Raw genomic sequence first — 24022 nt, 5'->3', positions numbered from 1 at the left:
AGCCCTATGTTCCCACAGTTCTAAGATTTTTCTCAAAATTAGGCCCTATGTTCCCACTGGACTCTCTCTACCTATCTGGACTCTATCTGTCTGGCCTGTCTAGCCTCTACCGGGTCTTTTTACTAAACTTAACCAACTCTTTTCTTCATTGCCTAAACCCAACCAATGGTGGGACCAAAGGCCTGTGGGAACATAGGGCCTAATTTTCAGTGACAACAAAAGTTAGAAATGTGGGAACATAAGGCTGTGGGAACATAGGAATGACCCCGTTGTGGGGACCGTAAAGGAAATACAGTCCGAGTGAAGCGCTGGAGCTGTGGGCCGATAGCCGACCGTCACCAGCAAGGGGAGCCTCCACTGAAACGAGCGGGAGGGCCGTTGTGAGCTGGGAAGAAGGTGTTAGCGGCAGATTCTAACCGCTACTGCTAGCCGAAGTTAGCATCGAGCCAGCTCACCACAACGGCTTTAGTTGTCAGTGATGTCCAGGTATCCATCCGCAGCTCCAGCGCCTCACTCTCTCAGACTGTATTTCTTTTTCTTTGCGGTCCTGCCTGCTGCTGCTGAGAGAGAGACATGCTAGCACTCGGTAACATCCAGGACAGCTAGAGCGGCTAGCAGCCCTGAACCTCCTATTCTGCTGCACATAGCTCAAGGGGGGAGCATAGACTGTAAAAAGAATGGACGTAGCACCCGTGACGTCACCCATTGGTTTTGGGGAGTTGTTTTTGTGACTCAAATATGGCGGCCTGAACAGCGCCATGTTGGATTGGCCGGCCGAGAACCCGCCCACTGGCCTCGAAGCAGCTGTCCACGGAGCTGCTCGGACCTGTCACACAACGTTTCCGCGCCCTAATTGGCCAGAGTTTTAACCTAATAACAGTAAAACGGTAGAGTAAAAAAAAATTCACCCCCCTCAGAGTGTGTGCGGGGGTAGAAACTATCGATTGAGGCAAAAAAACATGCTGACACCAGGCTTTTTTTGTTTGTTTAGGCTTCATAAATGGGGTGGTTACGTTGAGTGACAGGTTCGCAGACATTTACCGGACGTTAATTGGTTGCTTCGAGTTCACGGGCAGCGTGAATAATAATAGTAATAACAATAATTAAATAAAAAGAGAGAAAGATCCAATCAGCGGGGCCAAATCATAAATTCATGCACAGGACTCCACTCCGTTTAAGTAAATGTTTCCTAACTCATCATCCAGATGTCATCGTTGTAAAACATGTAAAGGGTCAAGGAATGCAGGAAATTGAAATATTTCTGGAAGGCAATACATGGTCTATATGTTAAGATTGTGGAAACCTCGTTGGACATTACACCAACCTCTTTGGTACGGAAATGGACAAGACACTGCACGCTACACAAAGGAACAAGATTATCAAAGAAATGCATCTTGCTCAAATGGAATCAACAAAGACCCCCATCATTTGATTTGTTTAAACAAATCTTAAATGAGACTTTTTTCTTTTCTTTATTAGGATCCCCATTAGCACCTGCCACAGCATCGGCTATTCTTCCTGGGGTCCGAGACTTTAAGACTGGAACAACGTACACTCTAAAAAAAAAATAAGAATGATGCTCTCCGGTGGATATGAACCTGGACCTCTAACACACATCGTAATAGGGTTTGGCATGCTTACATAACATTTTCAAAGGATGAACTGTGACCATGGACTGATTTGAGTTCACTTGCTGTACTTTTCTGTTGTTGTTTGTTTTGTGATTCTTTGTATATTTTTGTTTGTCAGAACAAATAGTGAGGATTTTCTATGCCTCTGGATACAAAATAAAAGACTTTGTCATGTCATGTGTTAAAGGTACATTGTGTCGGAATTACTCCCATTTTAAAAAATATTTTTATTTACTGAAATAATTAATGGAGATGTATACAGTTCTTAAATGCACCAGAGAACAGATAATCAGTTTCTTTGTTTTTATTTACAATATCAAATGTGATTGTGACAGTGACAGGAAATATGTGGTATTTCCTCACCTGAATATCACGGCTCTGTTTGTTTCACAGCAGGAGGTTTGTTGAACTCTAAGGTCCTCTGGAAGCATCAGCGCTGCCGCTTCTTCTTTCTAAAGCAGAAGTGAGCGATATTTTTGTGTTAATATAAGTCTTAAATAGTTATATCTTCCGACAGCAATCACTTACATAGAGTGTTCGGACCGAAACACGGGTCTGTCAGTCACTCTGCTCTGCTCTGAGCCAAGGAGAAAACTTTTCTTGTATCCTACAAGTTTAATCCAATGAGGAGAGAGAACGGCATGAAGGGGCGTGTGTGCAGCCAGAGGGCCAAACCTCCTGCTGTGAAACAAACAGAGCTGTGACATTTAGGTGAGGAAATACCACATATTTCCTGTCACTGTCACAATCATATTTGATATTGTAAATAAAAACAAAGAATCTGATTATCTGTTCTCTGGTGCATTTAAGAACTGTATACATCTCCATTAATTATTTCAGTAAATAAAAATAAAACAGGTCAAAAACGCTTAGCTGTTGGTATGATGCCATTGTGACAGGTAACAAAGTGACAGTATGCAGAAAAAATATTTAAAGGGGACCTATTATGCTTTTCCAGCTTTTCAGACTTTTATATATGTTTAAAATGTTGGATAATGGTTCTAGAGGCCGTGGAAGTGTCATATCCTGAGGTTAATGCATTTGGAGGTAAACCCTGCTAGATAATTGGGATTTCTCTGCACACCTGTTACACTCGGTTGCGCTGAGTTTTTTTTGACATGAGCTCGCGTCTACGTCGATGCGTGCCGGACTCCCCTACATGGTCATGCCGAGGTCTCTGCTCCAGCCGGCCCCGCCTCCTCCCATGCTGCTCTGTTGTGGCTGGTGTCACAGCGGAGAGCGGAGCGGACTACTTCCTGCTTCTTCCCTGCATGTTGTAGCGCTGTAGCGTCACTTTACTAAGTTTTATTTAGAAGTTTACGCCGACGTTTCATGTAAGTGAAGCTGTACCTGTGTGAGGAGCGACGTACCGCCGGGGTGACGTTGTTCGCCGGACCGACGTAACGCTGGACCGCCGGAGCACCGGAGCTCCGGAGCTGCAGCGGCTCCTCACACAGGCAGAGCCCGTCTGCAGGCCTCCTTGGCCGGGCAGGCGTCCGTGCTCATCGCGGTAGAGAAAACCATCGCTAATAAACATACCCGCAGGTTTTTTAGACGTTTACCGCCGTGTGGTTAGTCTATTTAGTAGAATGTTGGTCTCATTGATGAAATCTTGTGGCAGTTGAATTAGTTTGAATGAAAAGTGAAGCTGTGAGAAGGAGGAGGATAGAGAGGAGCAGTGCTGCTGTAGTCTATGTGCACAAATCACCACATTTACATCAATAAATAACTGTTTTACAATGAACTGACCAGTCTGCATATATTTTAAATTTATTTTATATATTTATTTTTGCATTTTTATATTACATGTTACATGGTTACAGTAGCCTACATGGCAAAGACTACTCTATACCATCTTTGGTTAGGGTGAGACTAGGTCATGGGTGCATTTCATTACACAATGTAGACTGGTCAGATGCAGACTGGAGATCTGGCAATTTGCCTACTGCAGATTTAGCTTTTGTTTGCATACTACATTTTGGCCAAATCAGTATAGGTACTAGTAGTAGACATCGTCATGGTAACGCAATGCTGAGGGAGTGGTTCATTTGCATTTAAAGGGAGGGGCCACTGAAACAGACCGTTTTGCAGAGCCCTGTTTTTGAGAATGCTGTGATGTTTGATCTTTGGGGTATTTTGACCGAAGCACGTCACAGACATGTCTTTAAGACACCCAGGAACTATTTTAGTTTGTGCAAAAAGGAGCATAATAGGTCCCCTTTAAATTAAAATTTAATGACCAAAATCCTTCAACAACAACAAACATGAACCTTTTATCTTCCACTGAATCCAAACTGGTCCTTCATCATTCAGTCATTCAATCATTCAGTCATTCAGGCACTGTTAATGTTGATCATTGTGTCCACATTTAGTCTATGGTCAGAGCAACAATAAGAACTACATTTATACTTTTAAATAAACTTTGAAAATGTAAGAGTAACATTTAATTTAAAATGGAAAAGGAATAATTTCACTTCTGTTTTTCAGGGTCATTCTCTTGGACTTAATATAAAATTGTGTTAAGTCATAATTATATTAACCTTAAAATTATAAATAGCAGCAAATTAATCATTAAATACTTGATTGAAATCTGGCAAGATGAACTCTCCAGAACTCTGTGCAATAAAAGGCAAAATACATTTAAGTTCAATGAAAGAGAGCAGGACATGGATGAACATCACTTCTGTCACACTCTGTACCACAAACACACACATCGTCTGTGACTTTGACTCAATAAACAAACACAGAAACATTGTAGAACAAATATAAACTCTAAAGTCTGAGACCTGCAGACAACAACCCGTTATTATATTTTTTTTTTTTCACAAAAACTTGAGGTTATAAGGCCGTTGGTTGTATGATTAACTGCTGAACTGAGCTGAGACCCAATACTTATATTAAATCATATGATCCTCAGTCTCTCTTGTAGTGCTGCTTGCTGCCTCCTGTTATTTTCATTACTGGCGTGGTGTGCAATGAATCCTGGGATAGGTAGGGCCACGAGGGATCCACCTATTGGAAGCCTTTGTTGTCATGGAAAAGAGTGGTGCATTTGAAGGAGCCTTTGAAATGGGACAGTGCAGCACCGCCACTGTGACACAATTAGTGTTTTAATGCAGGCCCCTTTAAAGGGATAGTTCAACATTTTTGGCAAATTGGCCCATTGCCATAATCCCTATAGTCTAGTCATAGCTGTAGGGGCCAGTGCTCGGTGCGATTGCCCCGTGGCCCTAACTACAGAGTACTGATGGCTCATAGTGTCAACATACTTGTGAGTGTGTGTGATGGTCTAACTCCATCATAGGCGGTCTCTAGCTAGTGCATGTGGCGTCTTATTCATTTAAACAAATTAGAATAAATTAAAGCTCTGATACAATGAAATACAGTAAATATAAATATGTGCTCTGGGTTCTCAGGTGATTTCAGTCAGTGGCAGTTTGAACTCCTCCAGTCATCAGCTGATCCTGCTGATTCTCTCTCAGGTCTGGACTTCCTCTTTCCTGCGGGTGACTCGTGTCGGTAACAGTGTGTTGTACCATGTGTCGTTTCATATTTGACACCTGCGTAAAGCTTTTACCGCACACCGAGCAGTGAAACGGTTTCCTCCTCGTCTCCCCAGTGTGCTGTGCCATGTGTCGTTTCAGATTTCCTCCTTGTGTGAATCTGATGCCGCAAACTTGGCAGCTGAACGGTTTCTCTCCCGAGTGAGTCCTGAGGTGTTTCTTGAGAGCTCCGCTGGCGATGAAACCTTTGCCGCAGACGGAGCAGCTGAACGGTTTCTCTCCCGTGTGAATCCTCATGTGAGCTTTCAGGTTGTGTTTGTGATTGAATCTGTTCCCGCACTCGCGGCAGCGGAACGGTTTATCACCCGGCTCCACCTCCGAGTTCTCCTCAGCGTCGTCCGGCTCCGACTGCTCGCTGCCGCACTTGTGCCGCCTGAACCCCGACAGCCACGTGAACTTTTTGTCGCAAACGCTGCAGCAGAACTGTTTCTCCCCGGTGTGAACGGCCATGTGTTGAGTCATGTGCACCTTCTGTGTGAAACCTTTACCACAGAACGGACAGCTGAACGGTCTCTCTCCTGTGTGAAGCCTCTCGTGCGTCTTTAGATTGACCATGCGGCCAAATCTTTTCCCACACTGAGAGCAGCTGAAGGGTTTCTCCCCAGTGTGGCTCATCATGTGGCCCAGCAGGGACCTCTTGCAGCCGAACGTTTTCCCGCAGTCGGAGCAGCTGAACGGTCTCTCTCCTGTATGAATCCTCACATGCGTTTGCAGATGTTCCTTACGGCCAAATATTTTCCCACATTCAGAGCAGCTGAATGATTTCTTGACAGCGCTACATCCTGAATACAAACCAGACATTTTTACAGACTCAGGTTCACGAGTCTCTTTCCAACTAGAGTCTTCAGTCTTGTCATCAGTACCTGGGTGTAAATGTCTATGTGGATCTGAGTTCCTGGCTGGTTCTGGTCCTCCACAGTCTTCTCTGTTGTCCTCGGTCTCGCTCTGCTGAAGTCGTGAGGGCTCATCATCATCCTCATCATCATCTTCACTCTTCACAGGGACAGGGATGAATGTGAACTTGGAGATATCAGCCTCGTCCTCCTCGCTGGACCGGAGCTCGTGAGGCTGCAAGGACTCGCCGCCACACTTGTGTCTTTTGAGCTGATAGAGCCACGTGAATCTTTTGTCACAAACGCTGCAGCTGAACCTGTTCTCCTTCGTGTGGACAGACATGTGTTGTGTCAGATGTCCTCCGTGTTTAAAGCTCTTCCCACACACCGTGCAGCTGAACGGTCTCTCTCCCGTGTGGATCCTCGTGTGAATGTTCAGATTGTCCTTGCGGCTGAAGATCTTCCCGCACTCGGAGCAGCTGAACGATTTCTCGCCCTGCTCCGCCTCTCTGCTCTCCTCGGTCTGACTCTGGTGAAGCTGCGAGGACTCACAGACACACTGGTGGCTTTTCAGCTGAGTGTACCAAGTGAACCTTTGGTCGCAGGAACGGCAGCTGAAGCGTTTCTCCCCTGTGTGGACGGACATGTGGTAAGTCAGATTTACCTTCTGTGAGAAACTTTTAGCGCAGAAGGGGCAACTGAACGGCTTCTCTCCGGTGTGAGTCCTCATGTGTATCTTCAGATGTGGACTGCGGCCAAATATTTTTCCACATTCGGAGCAGCTGTATGTTTTCTTGCCCGTGTTGCATCTCGCGTCATTCGCAGGAACTTCAATAATGTTCAGGGAGTTTAAAACTGACTGAGGTTCCCTGGTCTTCGTCCATTCTCCTTCAGTCTTACAGTCTGAGGAGTCTGACATCGTGTTATCAGTGTCCAGGTGTGGATTTAAGTTACAGACTGATTCTGTCTGACTGGTCCAGAGTTCCTCTGGTTCCTCTTTAATGTTTGGGGGATCCTCCTGGTCCAGACTGGAGCTCCACTCCTGCTTCTCAAGAGGATCCTCCTCTGTCCTCACCAACAGCTGCTGGACATCTGCAGGAGAGGGAGTGAACACACAAAGACAAGCCATCAGTTGTGTTTTGCACGTCACAATAAAACCTCTTACATGATCTTCACCTTCCTAAAGCACCACTTGAAACACAAACATGAACCGGAGAACTATTTGCATAACTACAACAAGACCCTAAATCTTCTTACAAACTGACAGGAAATAGTAGAGAAACCAAAACATCCTAAATGAGCCCTAAAACGTCCATATAGGCCACAAGTACCATCTGTTGTATGAAGAATCTTCTGTATGAAGTCCCCAAAAGTCAAAGAAACTCCTTCAATGGCTGACAAACATTCCCTAAAACCCTAGAACATAGTGAAGGATCATTTCACTTACTATACTACTATACGTACTATAAAATCCTCTCAGTGTCATCAACCATTATTACAGATGTACAATAACCTCTTATAAGAAATCGCGTAAAGCTCTGAGTCTCCTTTAGGTTCTTACAGAAATGTTCTCTAAAGATAAACTTTATTTTGTGCAGAGTTGTCACTTCTTCAAATAACGACGTCCTCTTGAACCTCAGCTGTTCCTCTCTTCTATCTAAAAACTGTTCAGTAAACACATCCACGTTGTCCCCACCTGAACCTTCATCTTCCTCACTCTTCACAGGGACAGTAGTGAGTGTGAACTTGGTATCATCAGTCTCCTCCGGTCTTTGAAGCTGTTCTCCCTCCAGACTGGACCAGGTTTCCTCTTGTTCCTCTTTAATGTGTCGGGGCTCTGGTGAGTCCTGGTCCTGGTCCTGGTCCTGGTCCTGGTCCTGGTCCTGGTCCTGGTCCTGGTCCTGGTCCTGGTCCTGGTCCAGACTGGAGCTCCACTCCTGCTGCTCAGGGGGAATGTCCTCTGTCCTCACCAACAACTGCTGGGTGTCTGCAGAGAACGGTAGACACATAAGGAATCAGGAACATCAATGCAACAACTGATGGAGCTTAAAGGACCATTAACACTAAGGGACCATTAAAACAACCTAGCAGACTACAAGAACCTCAATAAGAGCTAGAATCTCAATGATAAACTCTTACAACTCATCAGTGGCCACAGGCATCATCTCAAGAAAGAAGAAATGTAATCTCATCAATAAAACCAAGTTCTACCTTTAGGCTTTAGAACAGTGGTTCTCAAACTTTTTTACATCAAGGACCCCTAAATTGACACAAATTAGACCCCGGATCCCCATGGGACAAAATTTTGAAGCAAACACCAGACATACAAAAATATTTGTTCTGAGACTGAAGAACATTACTTTTTTAGTCAATGTAGATTCAAATTAGGGCCAAGGGTGTGATTTTTTGTAAATATTGCAGAGAAATTTCTGGGAACATCCTCAACTATAATACAGGAACTTGCAGCCTCCACGGTAATGACCTGTACCAAGAGCTGGGTTTTATGGTGGTGATGGTGAATAACCATTCACCATCAGCTGTGATGAAAAGCAGCAAACACTATTTTTAATGATCAAATAATCTACTAATCAGTTTGATTATTAGTAGCCTAATCAGTTCTGTCATTATGGGATTTATTAATATTTTGGTAACCCTTTAGTTTACAGGCCGCTAATTACGTGATAATGTCAAGAAATAGCTAATAAATAATAAGTTACTGTGTCATTATAAAGTGAGAAATAAAGTAAAGTAAAGTAAAGTAAAGTAAAGAAATAACGGTCAATTTCATGGTAATGTCGAGAAATATAGCCAGGAAATAAGGATTGATTACGTAGAAATAGCCCAGAAATAATTGATTGAAATTGACAATTGCAAAGACTTGGTGGAGAAAAATTCCGACCTTTCCAAAAAAAATGCAAAGCATGAAAAACATGTGTAATCTTTTATCTTTATGAAAAACATCACATTAATGAAATTGACCGTTATTTCTAGGCTATTTCTTGACATAGGCTAATTGTGATTTCTTGGCTAGTGGCCTGTAAATTAATTGGTTACCAATATTTTTATTGGCCAGACGTTGATATTTCTTGTCACATGTGAGTAGGTTTTTTTGTTGTTGTTGTTGTTGTTGTTGTTGTTGTTGTTGTTGTTTTTTACTAGTTGTTTTTTGACTGTTGAAGCTGTTTGTGTGGCTCAGGTTACCATGGCGATGCAGCTGGTAACCATGGTGATGTGGCCCGGCCGGTTGCCAGGGGGACACAGCGGGGTTAACTCATATGCTACAACTTTTTCATCAAAAGGATTAATTTAAAAGAAATAATGCATCCACATAATGTCTAGAGGGGTGCAGAATAAAAGTATTAATTTTACTGAATTAAAAAAAAAAAAGTATATAAATAATTGTTGCGGGTCCGAAATATATAAATATTTACATCTGGTTACGTTGGCAACGTCGGCATGGAATGATCTCTGTGGCAACAGCATTAGAACTTTAGCTACTGCTGTAACTGGCAACCAGTACAACGGAAGGTTGGAGCGAGAGCAGTTCTACACCTACTGGCCAGGAGGAATTAAACTTGTAGCTATCGCCTTTAAAGGTGAGCAGCTAGATAACAGAAAAACGTGAGGTCGTGACTAGAGAGAGCTCATAACCTGCTGCTACTGGAGAAAGAGTTTCAGCTGTTCTGGTTCTGACCTATGGTTCTGACTCACCGATACAACACACCTGCAGGTCAACGCCTCCACAGTGGCTCATTAACGGACAGCTGTTTTACGTCCAGGAGGCGAATCACCAGATTACAACGACAACACCTTGACGTTTAGCTTAGCAACATTAGCACAACACTCAGTATAAATAACACAAACCTGCTCTTCTCAGCTTCGTCTGAAGCCTCAGCACCAAACCCGGAGGATTTCCGGCTCGGTCCATTTCTGACTCGGTAATAAAACGGAACCGTGCCGGTTAAACTGCCGTCATTAGGCTCAGCTAACGGTTCGCTCTGCTAACCGCTATCGCTGCCAAACCACCCATAATATCAACTGTCACTTCCGGGGACGGGTTTCAAAATAAAGGTCACAACCTGAAACTGGAGTTATCCCACGATTTTGATTTCTTTGATTTTCAGTGTTCATTGTATAATAACGATAAATACTGCCCTCTTAACCGTAGCATACACAGAGAATGGTGAAGATGGCGATGAGGAGGAAGAAACAGAGAAGAACCATAACCAATGTTAAAAGAAATTAATAAATAAACAAAAAAAACAAGAGGGAATCACTTTATAGTGAAACATCATTCAGCTGCTCGGAGTGTGGAAAAACATTTGGTCACAGTGGAAATCTCAGTAGACACTTGAGATTTCACACAAGAGAGAAACCATTCAGCTGCTCTGAGGAGCTTTGCTGACAACACATACAGGGGGCATACCATGTAGTAAAAGGTTTACACAACCATATACAATGGACAATTGACTTATAATACATGTGCACTTATAAGGTGTACAATTGGGTACCAAATGAAATGTGTTGTTGATTAAAGGCCCCATGCTGTGCACTTTTCTCTGGGTTTATTTACCTGCTGATATCCCTAACAAGATGTATCATTGGTTTTGAGTACCTGTGATCTGCTTAATATCGTCTATATTGCCCCTTTCTGTTGCCTCTTTCTGGAGCTCTAGCAGGCACAGGTCATTTGGCCAATCAGAAGAGAGAATGAGAACCTCTCCTCTGATTGGCTGACTGTTTTAGAGTGGCATGTGGTCGGGCCAATCACAGGCAAGTAACTGAAACCTAAGCTGCATTCATAGAAATTGAAAAATAACAACTGGTCACGGTGGGCGGAGTTACCTTGTGTGTGACATCACAGAAAGGAGGAAGTGCTATCTGCTCGTCTTAAAGAGAATGTTCCTACAAATGGGCGGTGTGTGTTTCTCCGTTTATGACCAGTTTGATGCATGGGACAGTATATACGTGGCCCAGAGACCTCCCCAAGCATGAAAAAATAACCAAAATCACATTTTTCATGCCATGGGGCCTTTAATATAGCAGCTATTACAGCACAGTAAATCAAACGACGACTTATCAGACAGGTGATTGTAATCATATTTAACATTCAACAACTCCATGTATCAGTACTAACATTCATATAATATTGTAGCATTTGTGTTGTGTATATGAATGTCAGGTGAGGCCCACCTCTTATTATTTCACTCTGGTAACCCTCTGTACACAGAATCCCACAAAGTAGGTCAGGTAATCACACACATCTGGGTGGGCACTGGGCAGGCTGTAGACCACATGTGAAAAATGTCATGCCTTACCCATAGATGGCTCCTCGAACATACAGTAGAATGGAGAATGAATAGTGAAAAAAAATATATACAGAATCAAATAGACAAAACAGGTACACATCACAGTTTCTCTCAAAGAACACAGGATATGTTATAAAAAAGGACTGAAGTCAGTTTCCTCATTCAGTCCATGAAAATTATCAGTTATTGTTGAAAAGTGTGTCACCTATTAAAGCAACAACTAAACACAACCACTGACAAACACAGATCTTGGTTTCAGATTTTAAAGGGCTGGACAACAAACAGGAACTGTCTGTTGCACCTTCGGCAACATAACGAGTGTTTTATTTTGAAGAGAAGAGAACGCGTTACACCGGAAGTAGTTCTTCCGGAAACCATAGACGGTGAAACGATGCAGCGTCTGATAGCAGGACAGTGAAACCGCAGTGTTGTGTGTGAGTGTGTGTGTGTGTCTGTGTGAGTGAACATGGCTAAAGTCCAGGTGCTGAGAGCGCTGGTGGAGCAGCGACTGAGTTCGGCCGTCGAAGAGATCTTTGTCCTGATTGAAAGAACCGTGGCGGAGTACGAGGAGGAGCTATGTCGGTCAGAGCAGGAGAAGCAGCGACAGAGGAAACAACTGGACGCTTTGTTAAACCCTCGGGTTACGTTACAGAAAGCAGGTGAGCCGGTTTATTCCTTATTTCAACCATTTACCTGCCTCACCCAGTAAAAATTTAAAGGACAATTCCAGGCGAATTCAACTCGGGGGTGTATTTTCATATCATTTTAGGTCTAAAAGAATGAATCTGAAGATTTTCAGTTTAATCGCTCCTGTTTTGCGGTAGTTGCGTATGTCCGCGCATCGCCACGGCAGCAATGAATGGGAGTGGATGTAAGTTCCGCTGGTTAGCCTGTTTCCAGCCCTCAAAGCCGCAATTTTTTTCCACAGACAGCATCAGATGGCGACTCAAACATGCACCGAGAAGTTTAATTACTTAAAGCAAGCCGACATGTTTGTAAAACTAGATCTAATTCAAAGTCTCCCAGAGTCTCGCGCGAGACCCAGTTGCCGTGCTCGTTGTGTTCAGGTGCAGTGGGAAAAGCTACCGTTTGTGTCATAAACACAGGAATCAACTCTTTACTTGCTTCAAGTAAAAAAAACTTCTCAGCGCATCTTTGAGTAGCCATCTGACGCTGTCTGTGGAAAAAAATGTACACTTCAAGCAAGTAAAGAGTTGATATTCCTGTGTTTATGACACAAGCGGTAGCTCCTACTGCGCCTGAATACACCAGCACTGCAACTTCGGGCTCGCGCGAGACTCCGGGAGACTTTGAAAAACACGAGTGGGTTGCCTGAAACGCTACAAAGTCGTAAGTTGTGACTTGAAGCTGTAATTTACGATTTCAAAAGCCTGCCTGGAACGCAGCATTAGCGAAAACGACCGGACCACTTACTTCTGCTTTAAATGGCCACTGGCATGGGTTACAAAACATACACACAATAGAAGCCAAACATTACATTATGTAAAGAAAATCGGTGCATCATGTATGATCATCATAATACCGGTATGCTCTAAAATGAGCAGAAAGTGCTATGAGCAGAGCAAACAGTAGTTTCATGTCACCTGCGGTTTTTTAGTTGTTGTTTTTTTCAATGAAAATCAAATAACCAAGCAACTGGACTTGGTTATTTGACAAATAACCAAGTCCAGTTGCTTTCGATTTAAACTCCTTTGAGATTATGGAACATATTATCTCTTTTGGAAGGTTAATTTAACATACTGTATATTTGAGTGTTAAAGTAACACCATCGCAAATTTCAATTCTTTGTTTGGCCACTAGATGGAGCCAGTGGTGCAGCGTATCAGATATAAACATCCTCATCCAATAGTGTGCAGTTCAGGAGGTGGGGCTAAGCGCCTGGCCGGCTTGTCTCATAACAAAAAGAATTCTGCAATTGCTGGACCTATTTATTGCATATTTCAGTTTTTTTATTTTATTTTATTGCTATTTGCGATAGTGCTACTTTAAACCTGCCTTTTGGCCTCCAAAATGTGAGAACTGACAAAAAAATCTGTAATTTTCAGGCTCTCTAGTTTGAAATCCATGTGGTTTTATGAGCTGTTCTTGACAATGATGCAAACACGTCGTATCGTATGTGTTATGTAACATTCTCCGCTGCTCCATTGATTGATTTTTCGCCTGCTTCGTTGTAAACAAATGCACATGGCTGAGAGGAGCGCAACCAAAACACGGACTAGGATAGTTCCCCTTTAAAAGAGAGCTGTGATGTTTGATCCTTGGGGTACTTTGACCGAAGCATGTCACAGACATGTCTTTAAGACACCTGGGAACTATTTTAATTTGTGGAAAAGGGGCAGGGGCAGTCTCCTTTAAGTTCAATGGACAATAAAGTAGTCTAAGTCAGAGTCAGAGTTTTACACAATGTCTGTCCTTCATCCTGTCCTGCAGACGACCAGCGGTCGCAGGTGGATTCAGAGGAGCAGCAGGAGTGGAGCTCCAGTCTGGACCAGGACGACCCACCAAAGCCTCCACACATTAAAGAGGAACAGGAGGAGGAACTCTTGACCAGTCTGAAGGAAGAGCAGCTCCAAGGACTGGAGGAGGCTGAAAGCACCAAGGTCACATTAACTCCTGTCCCTGTGAAGAGTGAAGATGATGAAGAGTGTCGTCAGTCGTCACAGCTTTGCCACAGTCGGACTGAAAACAGAGGAGCAGAGCCTGCAGCCAGCAGCTCCACTGGACACGTGATAACAGACGCTGATGGAGAGGACTGTGGAAGATACAGACCAGAACTGGACCCAGATCCTGACAGACATTTAGGACCTGATACAGATGTAAAGGCCGACGGCTCTCCTGATTTTATCATTGAACTCAGTAATGATGAGAAAGAGATGAAAGATTTAAACGGTGTGAAAATCACTGGTAAAAACACTAAGAGATCAGCCAGCTGCTCTGTGTGTGGTAAAGTATTTGTTCATGAAAAGAATGTGAGAAGACACATGGTCAGTCACACGGGAGAGAGACCGTACAGCTGCTCTGTGTGCGGTAAAACATTTGGCCGTCCTACAACCCTGAAGGCACACATGATAACACACACAGAGGAGAAACCATTTAGCTGTTTTGCGTGTGGTAAAACATTCAAATACAGAGTTAGTCTCACACAACACATGACGCTCCACACGGGCGAGATACTGGCAGAACCGTTTAAATGCTCCGCCTGCGGGAAAACATTTCTTCGCAAGGATGTCCTGAAGAGTCACATGATCACGCACACGGGAGAGAAACCGTTCAGCTGCTCCCAGTGTGGCAAAACCTTTGGGCGTAAAACAAACCTGAAGGCACACATGAGAATCCACACAGGAGAGAAACGCTTCGGCTGCAGTGTTTGTCTCAAAAGGTTCACATGGCATCATCAGGTCAAAACCCATGAGTGTGTTGTTGGTCACTCAGCCGAGTGTGGAGGATCCTGACCAACCAGGGACCATGTGACTGACTCCCACAGTTATGTGTTAGTTTCTTAACTATCATGTGTTGGACAAACAGGAACTGTCTGTCACTTATATTGTAACTTGAGCAAAAAAAGCAAAAATCAACAGTTTTATTTTAAAGATCAGAGAATAAATTGTGCTGGAAGTGATTGTTCTTCCTGTCGCAAGGGGGGTTTAGGGAGTGTGTGAGGTTGGCTGAAGCTGCTAAAGAGATCTGATCCTGTTTTTGAAAGAACCACAGCAAAGAAGAAACTATATGTGGCTGAGAAAACAAGAACCAGCAACAACAGGAACCACTGGACGCTGTTTCAGTCCCCAGAGCAGGTCAGTTCTCGTTCTGCCACCCTGCACTGTCTCCTTCCCCTTGTATGTGTCCAACCCTAAACCAAACCCACCATGGCTTCCTACTGTGAGGCTTGGAGGAGTTCATCATTACCTGTTCTGATACATAATGAGGCCTCTCATATTTCACTTTAACCTCAGGGATAATTTCTTCCTGCTTAATCATAGTTTGTATTTTTTACGCTATGTATTATATGTTTGAAATGCTCCTTTACTATCCCTAAATGAGGGCAGTTTGCCCCTAAAATTTGAGACAGTGCAAGTAAATTTTTCATCTACTTGCACGTGTGCAACCAGTAAATTTGCTGTTTTGTTTTTTTTAACACTCAAAGAGTCTGGAATTTGTCGTTACAGGTGTCAGGCCAAGGTGTAAGAGGATCATAAATGAATCAACAAGGTACAAGGAAATGTGAATATTTGCTTTGCGTGTTGATTTACAGTGTGCACCCCTAAATTTTCTGCTTGCTAGTCTCTCAAATGGCAAAACTGGAGCCCTGTGAGTATATAAATGACGTCACCGACAGCTAAAGTGTTGTGACTAGAGCTGCGACAAGAAAGGGAGCACATTTTTTTCCCTACAGAATGATGTGATGGATGTAATTGAATTTTCTATTAGTAGCGTAACTTTAATTTTTGAAACGGATACATCTCTTTTTTCATTCTTGTAAGAACACCTACCTTTCTGGCCTCTCATGTGGCTTTGACACCCTGAAGGAAAGCCACAACAATTGTGTAAAGAAAAACTAACAATGAGAACAGTACAAATGAAAGTGTTGTTTTTTTTAAAGGAATAGTTGGAATAGCATGGTTTGAATAGCTACTATGGTTACATTAATATGACATTAGTTAAAATATCCAGATGTGAGTTTCTGAGCCTTAAGTTTGAAGTCTGACCATGAAACTACTGTTTTACATACATGTCCGTTAATCTGTGTCCAACTCTGTCCTGCACTCGTCCAGCAGAGTAAAGAAGCAGCAGCAGGAGTGGAGCTCCGGTGCAGACCAGGACGACCCAGAGCCTCCACCACACGTTAAAGAGGAACAGGAGGAACTCAGACTGAAGAGAAGAGAAGAGAAGCAGCTCAACTGAACAGATGGAAACAAGACACTGACGGAGAGGAGAGGACTGTGGAGGACCAGGACCACACAGGGACTCAGATCCCAGAGACTTTATAGAACTGATACTAATGATGTCAAAGCTGAAGACTATTGGGACTGAGGATTGAAGTAGGTGATGACTACATTCACATGGGAGATTTGGGAACTGTTAAGTTTGTGGTGAAAGTGTTCCAGGGAAGCAGGACTTAAAGGGATAGTTCACCAAAATTCAAATTTCACTCATTATCTACTCACCCTCATGTGGAGAAGTTTCAGACTCCTCCGTGCCTTTTCTTCGTCCAAAAAGACACACCAAAAACCATCCAAATACCTCCATAGTGCTCATCTGTAATGTCCGCCTTGTATTGAAGCCCCGACATGAGAAATTGTTCCGAAAAAAATTAAATAAGTCTATATTTCAAGCTTGTTTGTAGCGGAAGCTCCTCTTCCTGGTCCGTCCAAATCTCGCGCGATTTGCGCTGGCGTCAGTAATCGCATTGACGCCGGCGCAAACTTCACATGAAATATTGAGAATAAAAACTATTTGTTTGTACAGTTTGTTAGAAACACAGAGAAGGAGTCCACACACTGACTCGGACTAATCTTTGCAACATAACAACAGGGATAGGTGAAGATCTGGAGACTTAATGAATAAAGTGTGTGAATACTGACACAAGGAAACTAAACAGGAAAAACTGATTTACTGTAGACGCTCTGTAATAAACAGAAAAATAAAACTTGATCAAAATAGAGGAAAGTTTGCAGAATGAAGTTGTTTCCTTTTCTGTCTGAGGGAGCAGGGCATGATGGGAAACGGGTGAAGTGAAGTGATGATTTAGTTGCTGTGGCTGCAACTCTTTTATATTGTGTTATATATTTTCTACACAACAATAACCTTTATTTACCAGTTCATCAGTCTCACCAGTGACCTGCCTCCTCATGATGCTCTGTCTGTTCGTAGGGCGAATGAGAAAAGCAGCATTAGCTCTGGTAGTGGCCGTCACGTTGACCTCACAGCGGTCCCTGCTTTTCAGCATAAAGCTCTAACCATGATTCGTCAGTCACATATTGGAGGAGGTCACTGTGATGTCATCATCTGGTCATGTGACTCTTAAAACCAAACTAAGAGGATTATTGTTTCCTCTTCAGTCTGTGATTCCTTCTTCGGCTGCTGTTTTTATACTCACACAGAAGAAGAAACAAGCCCGTGGACAAACTGATTGATTGATTGTTTATTGGTTGTGTGATTAATTGATTGACAGATGAAGCTGAATGTGTTTCTGCTGCTCATCTGTTGCGTCTGTCTGCAGAGACGTGACTGCAGTCTGCCCAACTACACACCTGCAACACCACCGCTGCAGGTAGGACAGGACAGGTGCATGCTGGGAAAAAATTACACCATGAACAATAAAACAAAATAGCCTGTATGTACGGTAAATGCTGTTAATATTTATTAGATAACTACTATGGGGCATCCCATCTTTACTACAAGACATGGGTATATCTAATTGTTACTGTCCTGTTGTCGATAAAGTTAACTCAACAATGCGTCAGGCCGAGGAGGTCAGAGGTTACTCCTTACCCTGACCCATCATAGAGACAAGTTTCAGATCCAACACCGAGCAAATAATGTTTTATTTTTTACTTTCATTGATGTCGCTGTGTTAAATGTTTGTACTTTAAATCCAGATCTTGTTTCTTTGGCTCAGGTTGAAGTGGCCGTGGTTTCGAACACTAACATCAGGCATGGCTTCGTTCGACTTCCTGGACTCTGTCGACGCCTGAAGAGACGCAGAGTCACTGTCCTGGTAAACACACATCTACACAGTAGGTTGGATAAAGGAGGTGACGGTGGGGAGATGAGAGAGTTAGAAACAGCCTGTCTAAACGTATCTTATCTCACTTATCTCAGTGTAACCTGGAGAAGTTCTGCTGGCGGAGACGAGGTCGAGGCCAGGGCCGGAGGCAGAAGAATCAGTCTGGTCAGGTGTGTCGTTGTCCACGGGGCTCCAGGTGTTCACATTTCTTTCTCCACAGTCTCTGAACCACAACCACCTTCAAATAATAAAAATGTTGTCACTCAGAGGGCGAACAACATCACTAACCGAACTTTGTTACTGCAATCCTGTTTTCCATTACCACTCTCCTTTTGTCTTTTCACTTTAAAATACCAATCTACTGTATTGGGAGTATGAAATAAGAATCTGGAAAATCCATCTTTTGTGCTGTTGCTAAAACATGTCATAGACAAAGTTTTAATACAGAGTATTGTTTGTTTCATGATTTATATATAGTTTCTTTTTTATACAAAAAAACCGAAATTAAACAGAAGCCATTAAAACGTGTTCCCATTTTAATGTTTTCACTTTCTACTTTCTTTTCTGTTCCTGAAACTTTTTATTTGAATGTGAATTGAATTGTTCTTGTCATTTAACTCTCCTAACAATTCAAAAGGTTATTTAGCTACAAAGATAAGACATTAAAAAAAGAATAAAGTTTAAACTGTTAAACTGTGTTTATTTGTCATTTTTCAACCAATATTACAGTCATTTATTCCATCACTCCCGTCCAACGTGAACATCTCCAACACACCAAAACTGACGAGAGGAAGTGAGGCTTATGCACTTCAAAGTAAAGTTACTTTATTGCATTTTTATTATATTTTCATACAGCGGCTTGCAAAGAAACCCAGCAGACTAGTCAACCCATCAGAGACGTAAGACAGTATTACTATTACTAAATTACGGTACTTACATTATTTGGTTAGTTACATTAGATCTAGTGTAGGCCGATACAGGCTAAACACTGTTGCATTGTTTTGTTTATTTATGTGGGCCAATACAACTGTACATTTATATACAGTATGTATCCAATGACTCTTGGAAATATCTTTTAAATTTTATAATACACAGCATTTGTGGTCCGATTTAGAGACGCGATTTTATTTGATGCTTTTTATTTTGAAGTAATTATACCGGAAGTGTACGTGTGTTGTTTGACGTCACGTCTCGGTTAAAGGCCGCGGACAGAAAACAGAGTCGGTAACAGTCGGTGGTCTGACCAGGTCTCGGTCTCCGTTTCTCCGGTGGATATAAGTACTAGACCGGGTCTCTCCGCCGGTTTTCAGCGGTTGGTTCTTTCCTCCCCGGTTCCCACTCTGTTGGTCAAATGACGTCGGTTTCAACGGATTAACGTGAGTGTTCGTCCCCGGAGCTAAGTGGCTAACGTTAGCATGCTAGCAGGCTAACCGTTAGCATTAGCAGGCAAAACATCTGGACTGTTGTGTTGTGTGACTGACTGGTTTGTTTAAAGTTGTTTTTTTCATACTGAACATATTCGGTTCCTCGCATCGTCACTCAGACTAACAAGTAATAATAGCTGAGTTAAATTATTAACTAAATTAGCCTGTGGGCTAACCTGCTGCTAACCCGGCGGATCTTTGTTGTGAGTTTGGACACAAACAGAGAAATGGCCCCTGTGATAACGTTATTGTTATTCTGGTATTTGTTTGTATGTTTTGCTATATTGTTTCCCCCCTCGCATATAATTGTGGATTCTTAATCTGTAGTGTTCAGGTGTTGGTGATCATGTGTGTTGTGTTTCTGTCTGCGTCAATGATTGTATGTATATGTTGTGATTTGTATTAATTCTAGGAAGAATAGCTATGCTAAGGGACATCCAATAAATGAAATGAAAATGCAGTTTATTATCTGCTTATAACAGAACTTGAAGTTATTCTTAAGTTTATTAAATACATCTTCATTTTCTTTTCCTTTGGGATCAATAAAGTGTCTCCAAGTCTAAGTCTAAGATAATATTTATGTGAGGTACAAGGTTATCTGTCCTTAAACGATAAATCAGTCTCAAGAAAGTGTAATTATTTTTGAAGACAAAATATGAGACTGTTGTTGTTGTTGTTGCCTTTTTCTTTACTTGCATTCATGTCTGCGGGCTGATGGCCAAACCAAACCAGACCTTAGAGAACAGCTCAAAAACTTTGACAAGTTTAAATGAGTAATCTTAGAAAATGCTAAACAGATTAAGAAGTAACGAAAACAGCCGTTGCTCCAAATGTAAATGTTCACAGACTTGATTCTGATTGAATGGTTGATCTGCTCTGTTTTATCTCTCCAGGTGTCAGCAGCCAGGAGTCTTAAAGCAAGTCGGTAAAGTTCATTCACTATGTAAAGCGACTGACGGAGGAAACCAGCAGTGAGACAGACAGACAGACAGACAGCAAACGGGCGGACAGAACCAGTCGGGAGCGGGTATCAGGTCGTCAGGGTGGCTGCGGTGTCGTCCTGGTGGAGGAGCAGGCTGATGGAGAGTGACTGTCGGATCCCTGTGGCGTGCTGTCGGCCTCGCGTCCTCGTCTTTCACGCTCTGTTCTGGGGCCTCGTCTCGCTTAGGTGAGTGTTTACACAGAGGTCAGAGGTCACTCTAGATTTCACAGTTTAGAGATTAGCTGGTCAACACAGTGCAACATTTAAAGGACCCTCATGCTGATGAATACTCCGGAGTAGTTTTTTATTCCTCAAAGTGCATCTGGAGACCCGGGAGGGTCCAATGAAATCCTTATATGGGAGTCAATAGGGCCCGACACAAGAACGTTCATAAAACTACACAAAAACCTTGTAATATTCCTCCTTACTGCTTGTCCACTGCAATCCAAGTGTCCTGAAGGGATATAGTCCAGAGTTTACTTGAAACAACGTCATTTAGGAAATTTTTACAGCCTAAACAGTCCTGTATTGCGCTCTAACATTCACGCGCCCCAGGCAAACTCAGTACAGGACTGTTTTCTCTCAGGAGGTGGAGGAGACCAAACACAGAGCCAAAAGAACATAATAAAGACACTGACAGAAACCTTAAACTATCTCAATCCAGGAGGACCACAATCCTGTGTAATGTTCTTTATTGTTTTGTTGTGTTTCAGAGTCTTTGGTGCAGCGCTGCTGAGCGACGTGAAAACTACAGGTACTACAGTTCGTTCAAATTAAAATAAAACATGTCTGAAATGGTTGTCTAGTCTCAGTCTATCAGGATGGCCATGAGAGAAATGAAAGCTGCTTCTCTCCGTCCGACCTCTGACCTCTCTCCTTCTTCTGCAGCAGCGAAGCCGGCGTCGACCCCCTGCTGGCTGCTGGAGGAGTTTATAGTGACGACATCGTGTTCACAGTGCACGGCCTTCCAGTCTGTAAGTGCTCAGTTGTGTTTTGACAATGACTCAAATGTCAGAGCGTCCTTTTCCGATAATAAAGTTCTTTGACTTTGTTTAGAAACAAACGATTTGTGTGTTTATGGATCTGTAGCTGTGTGTTTTTTCTTGTTTCAGAAGTCGTGGTCGGCCTGTGAACTGACGGGATACGTGGAGGGAGTCAACTGCACCAAATCCAACAAAGACGAGTACAAGAGGTGAGACTGTTGCACTGAGACCGCCATGAGTCCCATGATCAACATCGTGGTTGAGAGGAAGAAGGAAAAACACACTGGAGGAAAATTATTCTGTTCACACTTAAAGGGGAATTGCCGTTTTTTTTTACATTCTGGACCTTATTTCTAGCATAAAATACGATCATTTACTCACCCAGATAACTTTGGTGTCATTACAAGTTGTTCCGACGAAATTAGCTCCAGCCGAGAGCCGCGTGTATCCATATGATGCGATCTAATTCCGTCGGAACGACTTGTAACGACACCAAAGTTATCTGGGTGAGTAAATGATCGTATTTTATGCTAGAAATAAGGTCCAGAATGTAAAAAAAAATGGCAATTCCCCTTTAATAGTCAAATGAGTGGACATAAAAGAGGAGGAGGAAGCAATTTTATAAGTTGTTCAAACATTTAACATAAAAGTCTCCATTTCTGATTCGCTGAATATGAACGAATCAGACGTCACCATCCCTCAACATCTTTTATTATCTCATTTCATGCTCGACTATTTTTCTCCACGACATCAGTACATGGTTAGCAGCTCAATGTTCATGTTTTCTAATTGTTTCAACTTTTCTAATATAAATCCTGATTTAAAATGACCTGACCCAGATCTGGACAGGCCCAGGAGATACACGGGTTTGGGATGTAAACGTCATGTTTGAAACTATTAATTCTCATATTTTCATGTGGTAACACTTCATAATAAGTACACACTATGAAGCATTAGTTAAGATTTAAATACTGAATTAATCATTATAACACATGAATATTCATTAGTATGTAGTTTATAAACACAGTTAGAAATGTTTTACTCATCATTGATTAGCACTGACTGTATTTATTAACTACATACTAATGAGTATTCATGCGTTATAAATGAAGAATTCAGTATTTATTAATGCTTAACTAATACTTAAAAGTGTGTACTTATTATAAAGTGTTACCTTTCATTTGTGAATAAGAAGTTAAATTTACTTATCATTGAACCTTATAGTGCTTTTAAAGGTTTGGTCGCTTTTCCGCTGATTTGCTAACCCTCCCTTCGGCCATGTGCATTTGTTTACAATGAAGCTGGCAAGAAATCAATCCATTGAGCGGTGGATAACGTTATATATCATATATGATGTTACAACATGTATCTTTGTGTAGCCTTATCTGTCATAAACAAGAGATTACGGGTAAAAAAAGAAAAAAGTAGCATAGTTCAGCCAAAAATCCTGCATAGTTCCTCTTTAAATGTCATACAGTGGTCCTATTGGAAGTGTATTGATTGCCCAGCCCTCATTATGTGCCCCCTTCCTCTTCCCCCACACAGCTGCCGCTCTGCAGTGATGGAGGAGCATCTCTTCTGGAAGTTTGAGGCGGCCATGTTGGGGATGACGGTTGTCTTTGCCATCCTGGTGGTCGTCCGTCAGCGCTGGCTCGACCGCCTCGCCTCCGAGAAGGTCCGCAGACAGATCGAGTCCATCTAGGGAACCAGAGAGTTTTATCCTGCAGCGTTATTTTACCAAGAAGTGGAGTTTCAACTGATCCAGATTCAGAGTTTGGACTGAATACAGACTGGGATGGATCAGGGATCGGGACTAAAGAAAGCTGCAGGAAACTGGACACTTTGTTGAAGGCAGAGCAAAAACCAGCAGCGGTGTAAAGTCTGAGCCATTTGAACTCCTGTTTCCTTTCCTTCATCAATAATGAAATTGTCATTAAAATTATTCAAATGTCAAATTGTCCATCAAGAGTTTTTACATTTCATTCCAAGATCTCAACACAGGTCAAATACCAAATTTAATCTCCTGGTCAGTAAATCTTGATGGAGAATTTAACCTTTTAAAATTGATAATTTTTTAAAAATTAAATTAGTTTTTGAGATGAAGGAACAGAAGGAAACATTAAAACCGGACCTCAGTCAGTGTTCCTCGTTCTCAGTTAAACTCCTCCCACAGTGTTTCATTTTTGAACCCCGTCCTTCACCTGATTGGGCGACTTCACCGATTGCTGGACTCTGATTGGTCCCTGCCTCAGCGTTTCAGACCGGACAACAAATGACGGCAGCGGAGACGTCGTCATCGTCACCAGAGCGTCCGATTGGTTGGAACAAATCTGACGAGCTCAGCAGTTCAGTGGAGGAGCCGATGAAGACGATGTGAAGCTTTCTTCACCGTTGAGCTGCTGTGTTTTTAAGCAACAGGTGGATTTGGTTTTTTTTTTTTGTTGGGATTTTTCTCATTTTAGGGTTCAACTGTAAATAAGTTTGGTTTTGTTTTTCTGTGAAGTTTTAGAGGAAATAAATTGGAAGAGGAAACTGATGAATCTGAGCCA

The 24022-nt window shown here is 42.5% G+C and overlaps 3 protein-coding genes across 8 annotated transcripts; 2 read left to right on the top strand and 1 right to left on the bottom strand.

Moving 5' to 3' along the window:
* Positions 1-3854: 3854 nt before the first annotated feature.
* LOC146978352 (uncharacterized) lies at positions 3855-10075 on the bottom strand. 2 transcript variants are annotated; one of them, XM_085791015.1, is made up of 4 exons: positions 9892-10075; positions 7931-8014; positions 7724-7870; positions 3855-7119 (listed from the first exon to the last, which is right to left on the bottom strand). In XM_085791015.1, exons 1-4 carry the CDS (start codon positions 9953-9955, stop codon positions 5054-5056), a joined length of 2361 nt encoding a protein of 786 aa, XP_085647141.1. In that variant the 5' UTR covers positions 9956-10075; the 3' UTR covers positions 3855-5053. The 2 variants fall into 2 exon arrangements, with proteins under 2 accessions (XP_085647141.1, XP_085647140.1); XM_085791014.1 differs by having other exon boundaries at positions 7724-8014.
* Positions 10076-11681: 1606 nt separating this feature from the next.
* LOC146978351 (uncharacterized) lies at positions 11682-18481 on the top strand. Of its 4 annotated transcripts, XM_085791035.1 has the most exons (5): positions 14811-15151; positions 15524-15566; positions 17530-17628; positions 17977-18075; positions 18180-18481. In XM_085791035.1, exons 3-5 carry the CDS (start codon positions 17530-17532, stop codon positions 18309-18311), a joined length of 330 nt encoding a protein of 109 aa, XP_085647161.1. In that variant the 5' UTR covers positions 14811-15151; positions 15524-15566; the 3' UTR covers positions 18312-18481. The 4 variants fall into 4 exon arrangements, 3 of the variants coding, with proteins under 3 accessions (XP_085647160.1, XP_085647161.1, XP_085647163.1); XM_085791037.1 differs by lacking the exon at positions 15524-15566; XM_085791034.1 differs by lacking the exons at positions 17530-17628; positions 17977-18075; positions 18180-18481 and adding an exon at positions 11682-11995 and having other exon boundaries at positions 13788-15151.
* A 772-nt stretch (positions 18482-19253) lies between these two features.
* On the top strand, positions 19254-24013 carry jtb (jumping translocation breakpoint). 2 transcript variants are annotated; one of them, XM_085791057.1, is made up of 6 exons: positions 19254-19460; positions 20402-20676; positions 21204-21244; positions 21379-21464; positions 21603-21682; positions 23019-24013. In XM_085791057.1, exons 2-6 carry the CDS (start codon positions 20588-20590, stop codon positions 23173-23175), a joined length of 453 nt encoding a protein of 150 aa, XP_085647183.1. In that variant the 5' UTR covers positions 19254-19460; positions 20402-20587; the 3' UTR covers positions 23176-24013. The 2 variants fall into 2 exon arrangements, with proteins under 2 accessions (XP_085647183.1, XP_085647184.1); XM_085791058.1 differs by having other exon boundaries at positions 19273-19551.
* The last annotated feature ends 9 nt before the right edge of the window (positions 24014-24022 follow it).

The sequence above is a fragment of the Trachurus japonicus genome, chromosome 11, assembly GCF_045865225.1.
Source record: "Trachurus japonicus isolate A0001 chromosome 11, Traja_1.0".
In the NCBI taxonomy this organism is placed as follows: Eukaryota; Metazoa; Chordata; class Actinopteri; order Carangiformes; family Carangidae; genus Trachurus; species Trachurus japonicus.
Note: the sequence above shows the minus strand (reverse complement) of the source record. Positions and strands in the feature narration are given on the sequence as shown.

What these genes read in the sequence shown, in the direction of transcription:
- LOC146978352 (XM_085791014.1), bottom strand. Translation starts at nt 9,955, where the DNA reads ATGGACCGAGCCGGAAATCCTCCGGGTTTGGTGCTGAGGCTTCAGACG. An exon ending in GACGAAGCTGAGAAGAGCAG is followed by an intron (nt 8,015 to 9,891) that starts GTTTGTGTTATT and finishes CGTTCTCTGCAG; the next exon opens with ACACCCAGCAGTTGTTGGTG. An exon ending in TGAGGAAGATGAAGGTTCAG is followed by an intron (nt 7,120 to 7,723) that starts GTGGGGACAACG and finishes CCTCTCCTGCAG; the next exon opens with ATGTCCAGCAGCTGTTGGTG.
- LOC146978351 (XM_085791034.1), top strand. Translation starts at nt 11,803, where the DNA reads ATGGCTAAAGTCCAGGTGCTGAGAGCGCTGGTGGAGCAGCGACTGAGT. An exon ending in GGTTACGTTACAGAAAGCAG is followed by an intron (nt 11,996 to 13,787) that starts GTGAGCCGGTTT and finishes CCTGTCCTGCAG; the next exon opens with ACGACCAGCGGTCGCAGGTG.
- jtb (XM_085791057.1), top strand. Translation starts at nt 20,588, where the DNA reads ATGGAGAGTGACTGTCGGATCCCTGTGGCGTGCTGTCGGCCTCGCGTC. An exon ending in GAGCGACGTGAAAACTACAG is followed by an intron (nt 21,245 to 21,378) that starts GTACTACAGTTC and finishes CTTCTTCTGCAG; the next exon opens with CAGCGAAGCCGGCGTCGACC. An exon ending in AACAAAGACGAGTACAAGAG is followed by an intron (nt 21,683 to 23,018) that starts GTGAGACTGTTG and finishes TCCCCCACACAG; the next exon opens with CTGCCGCTCTGCAGTGATGG.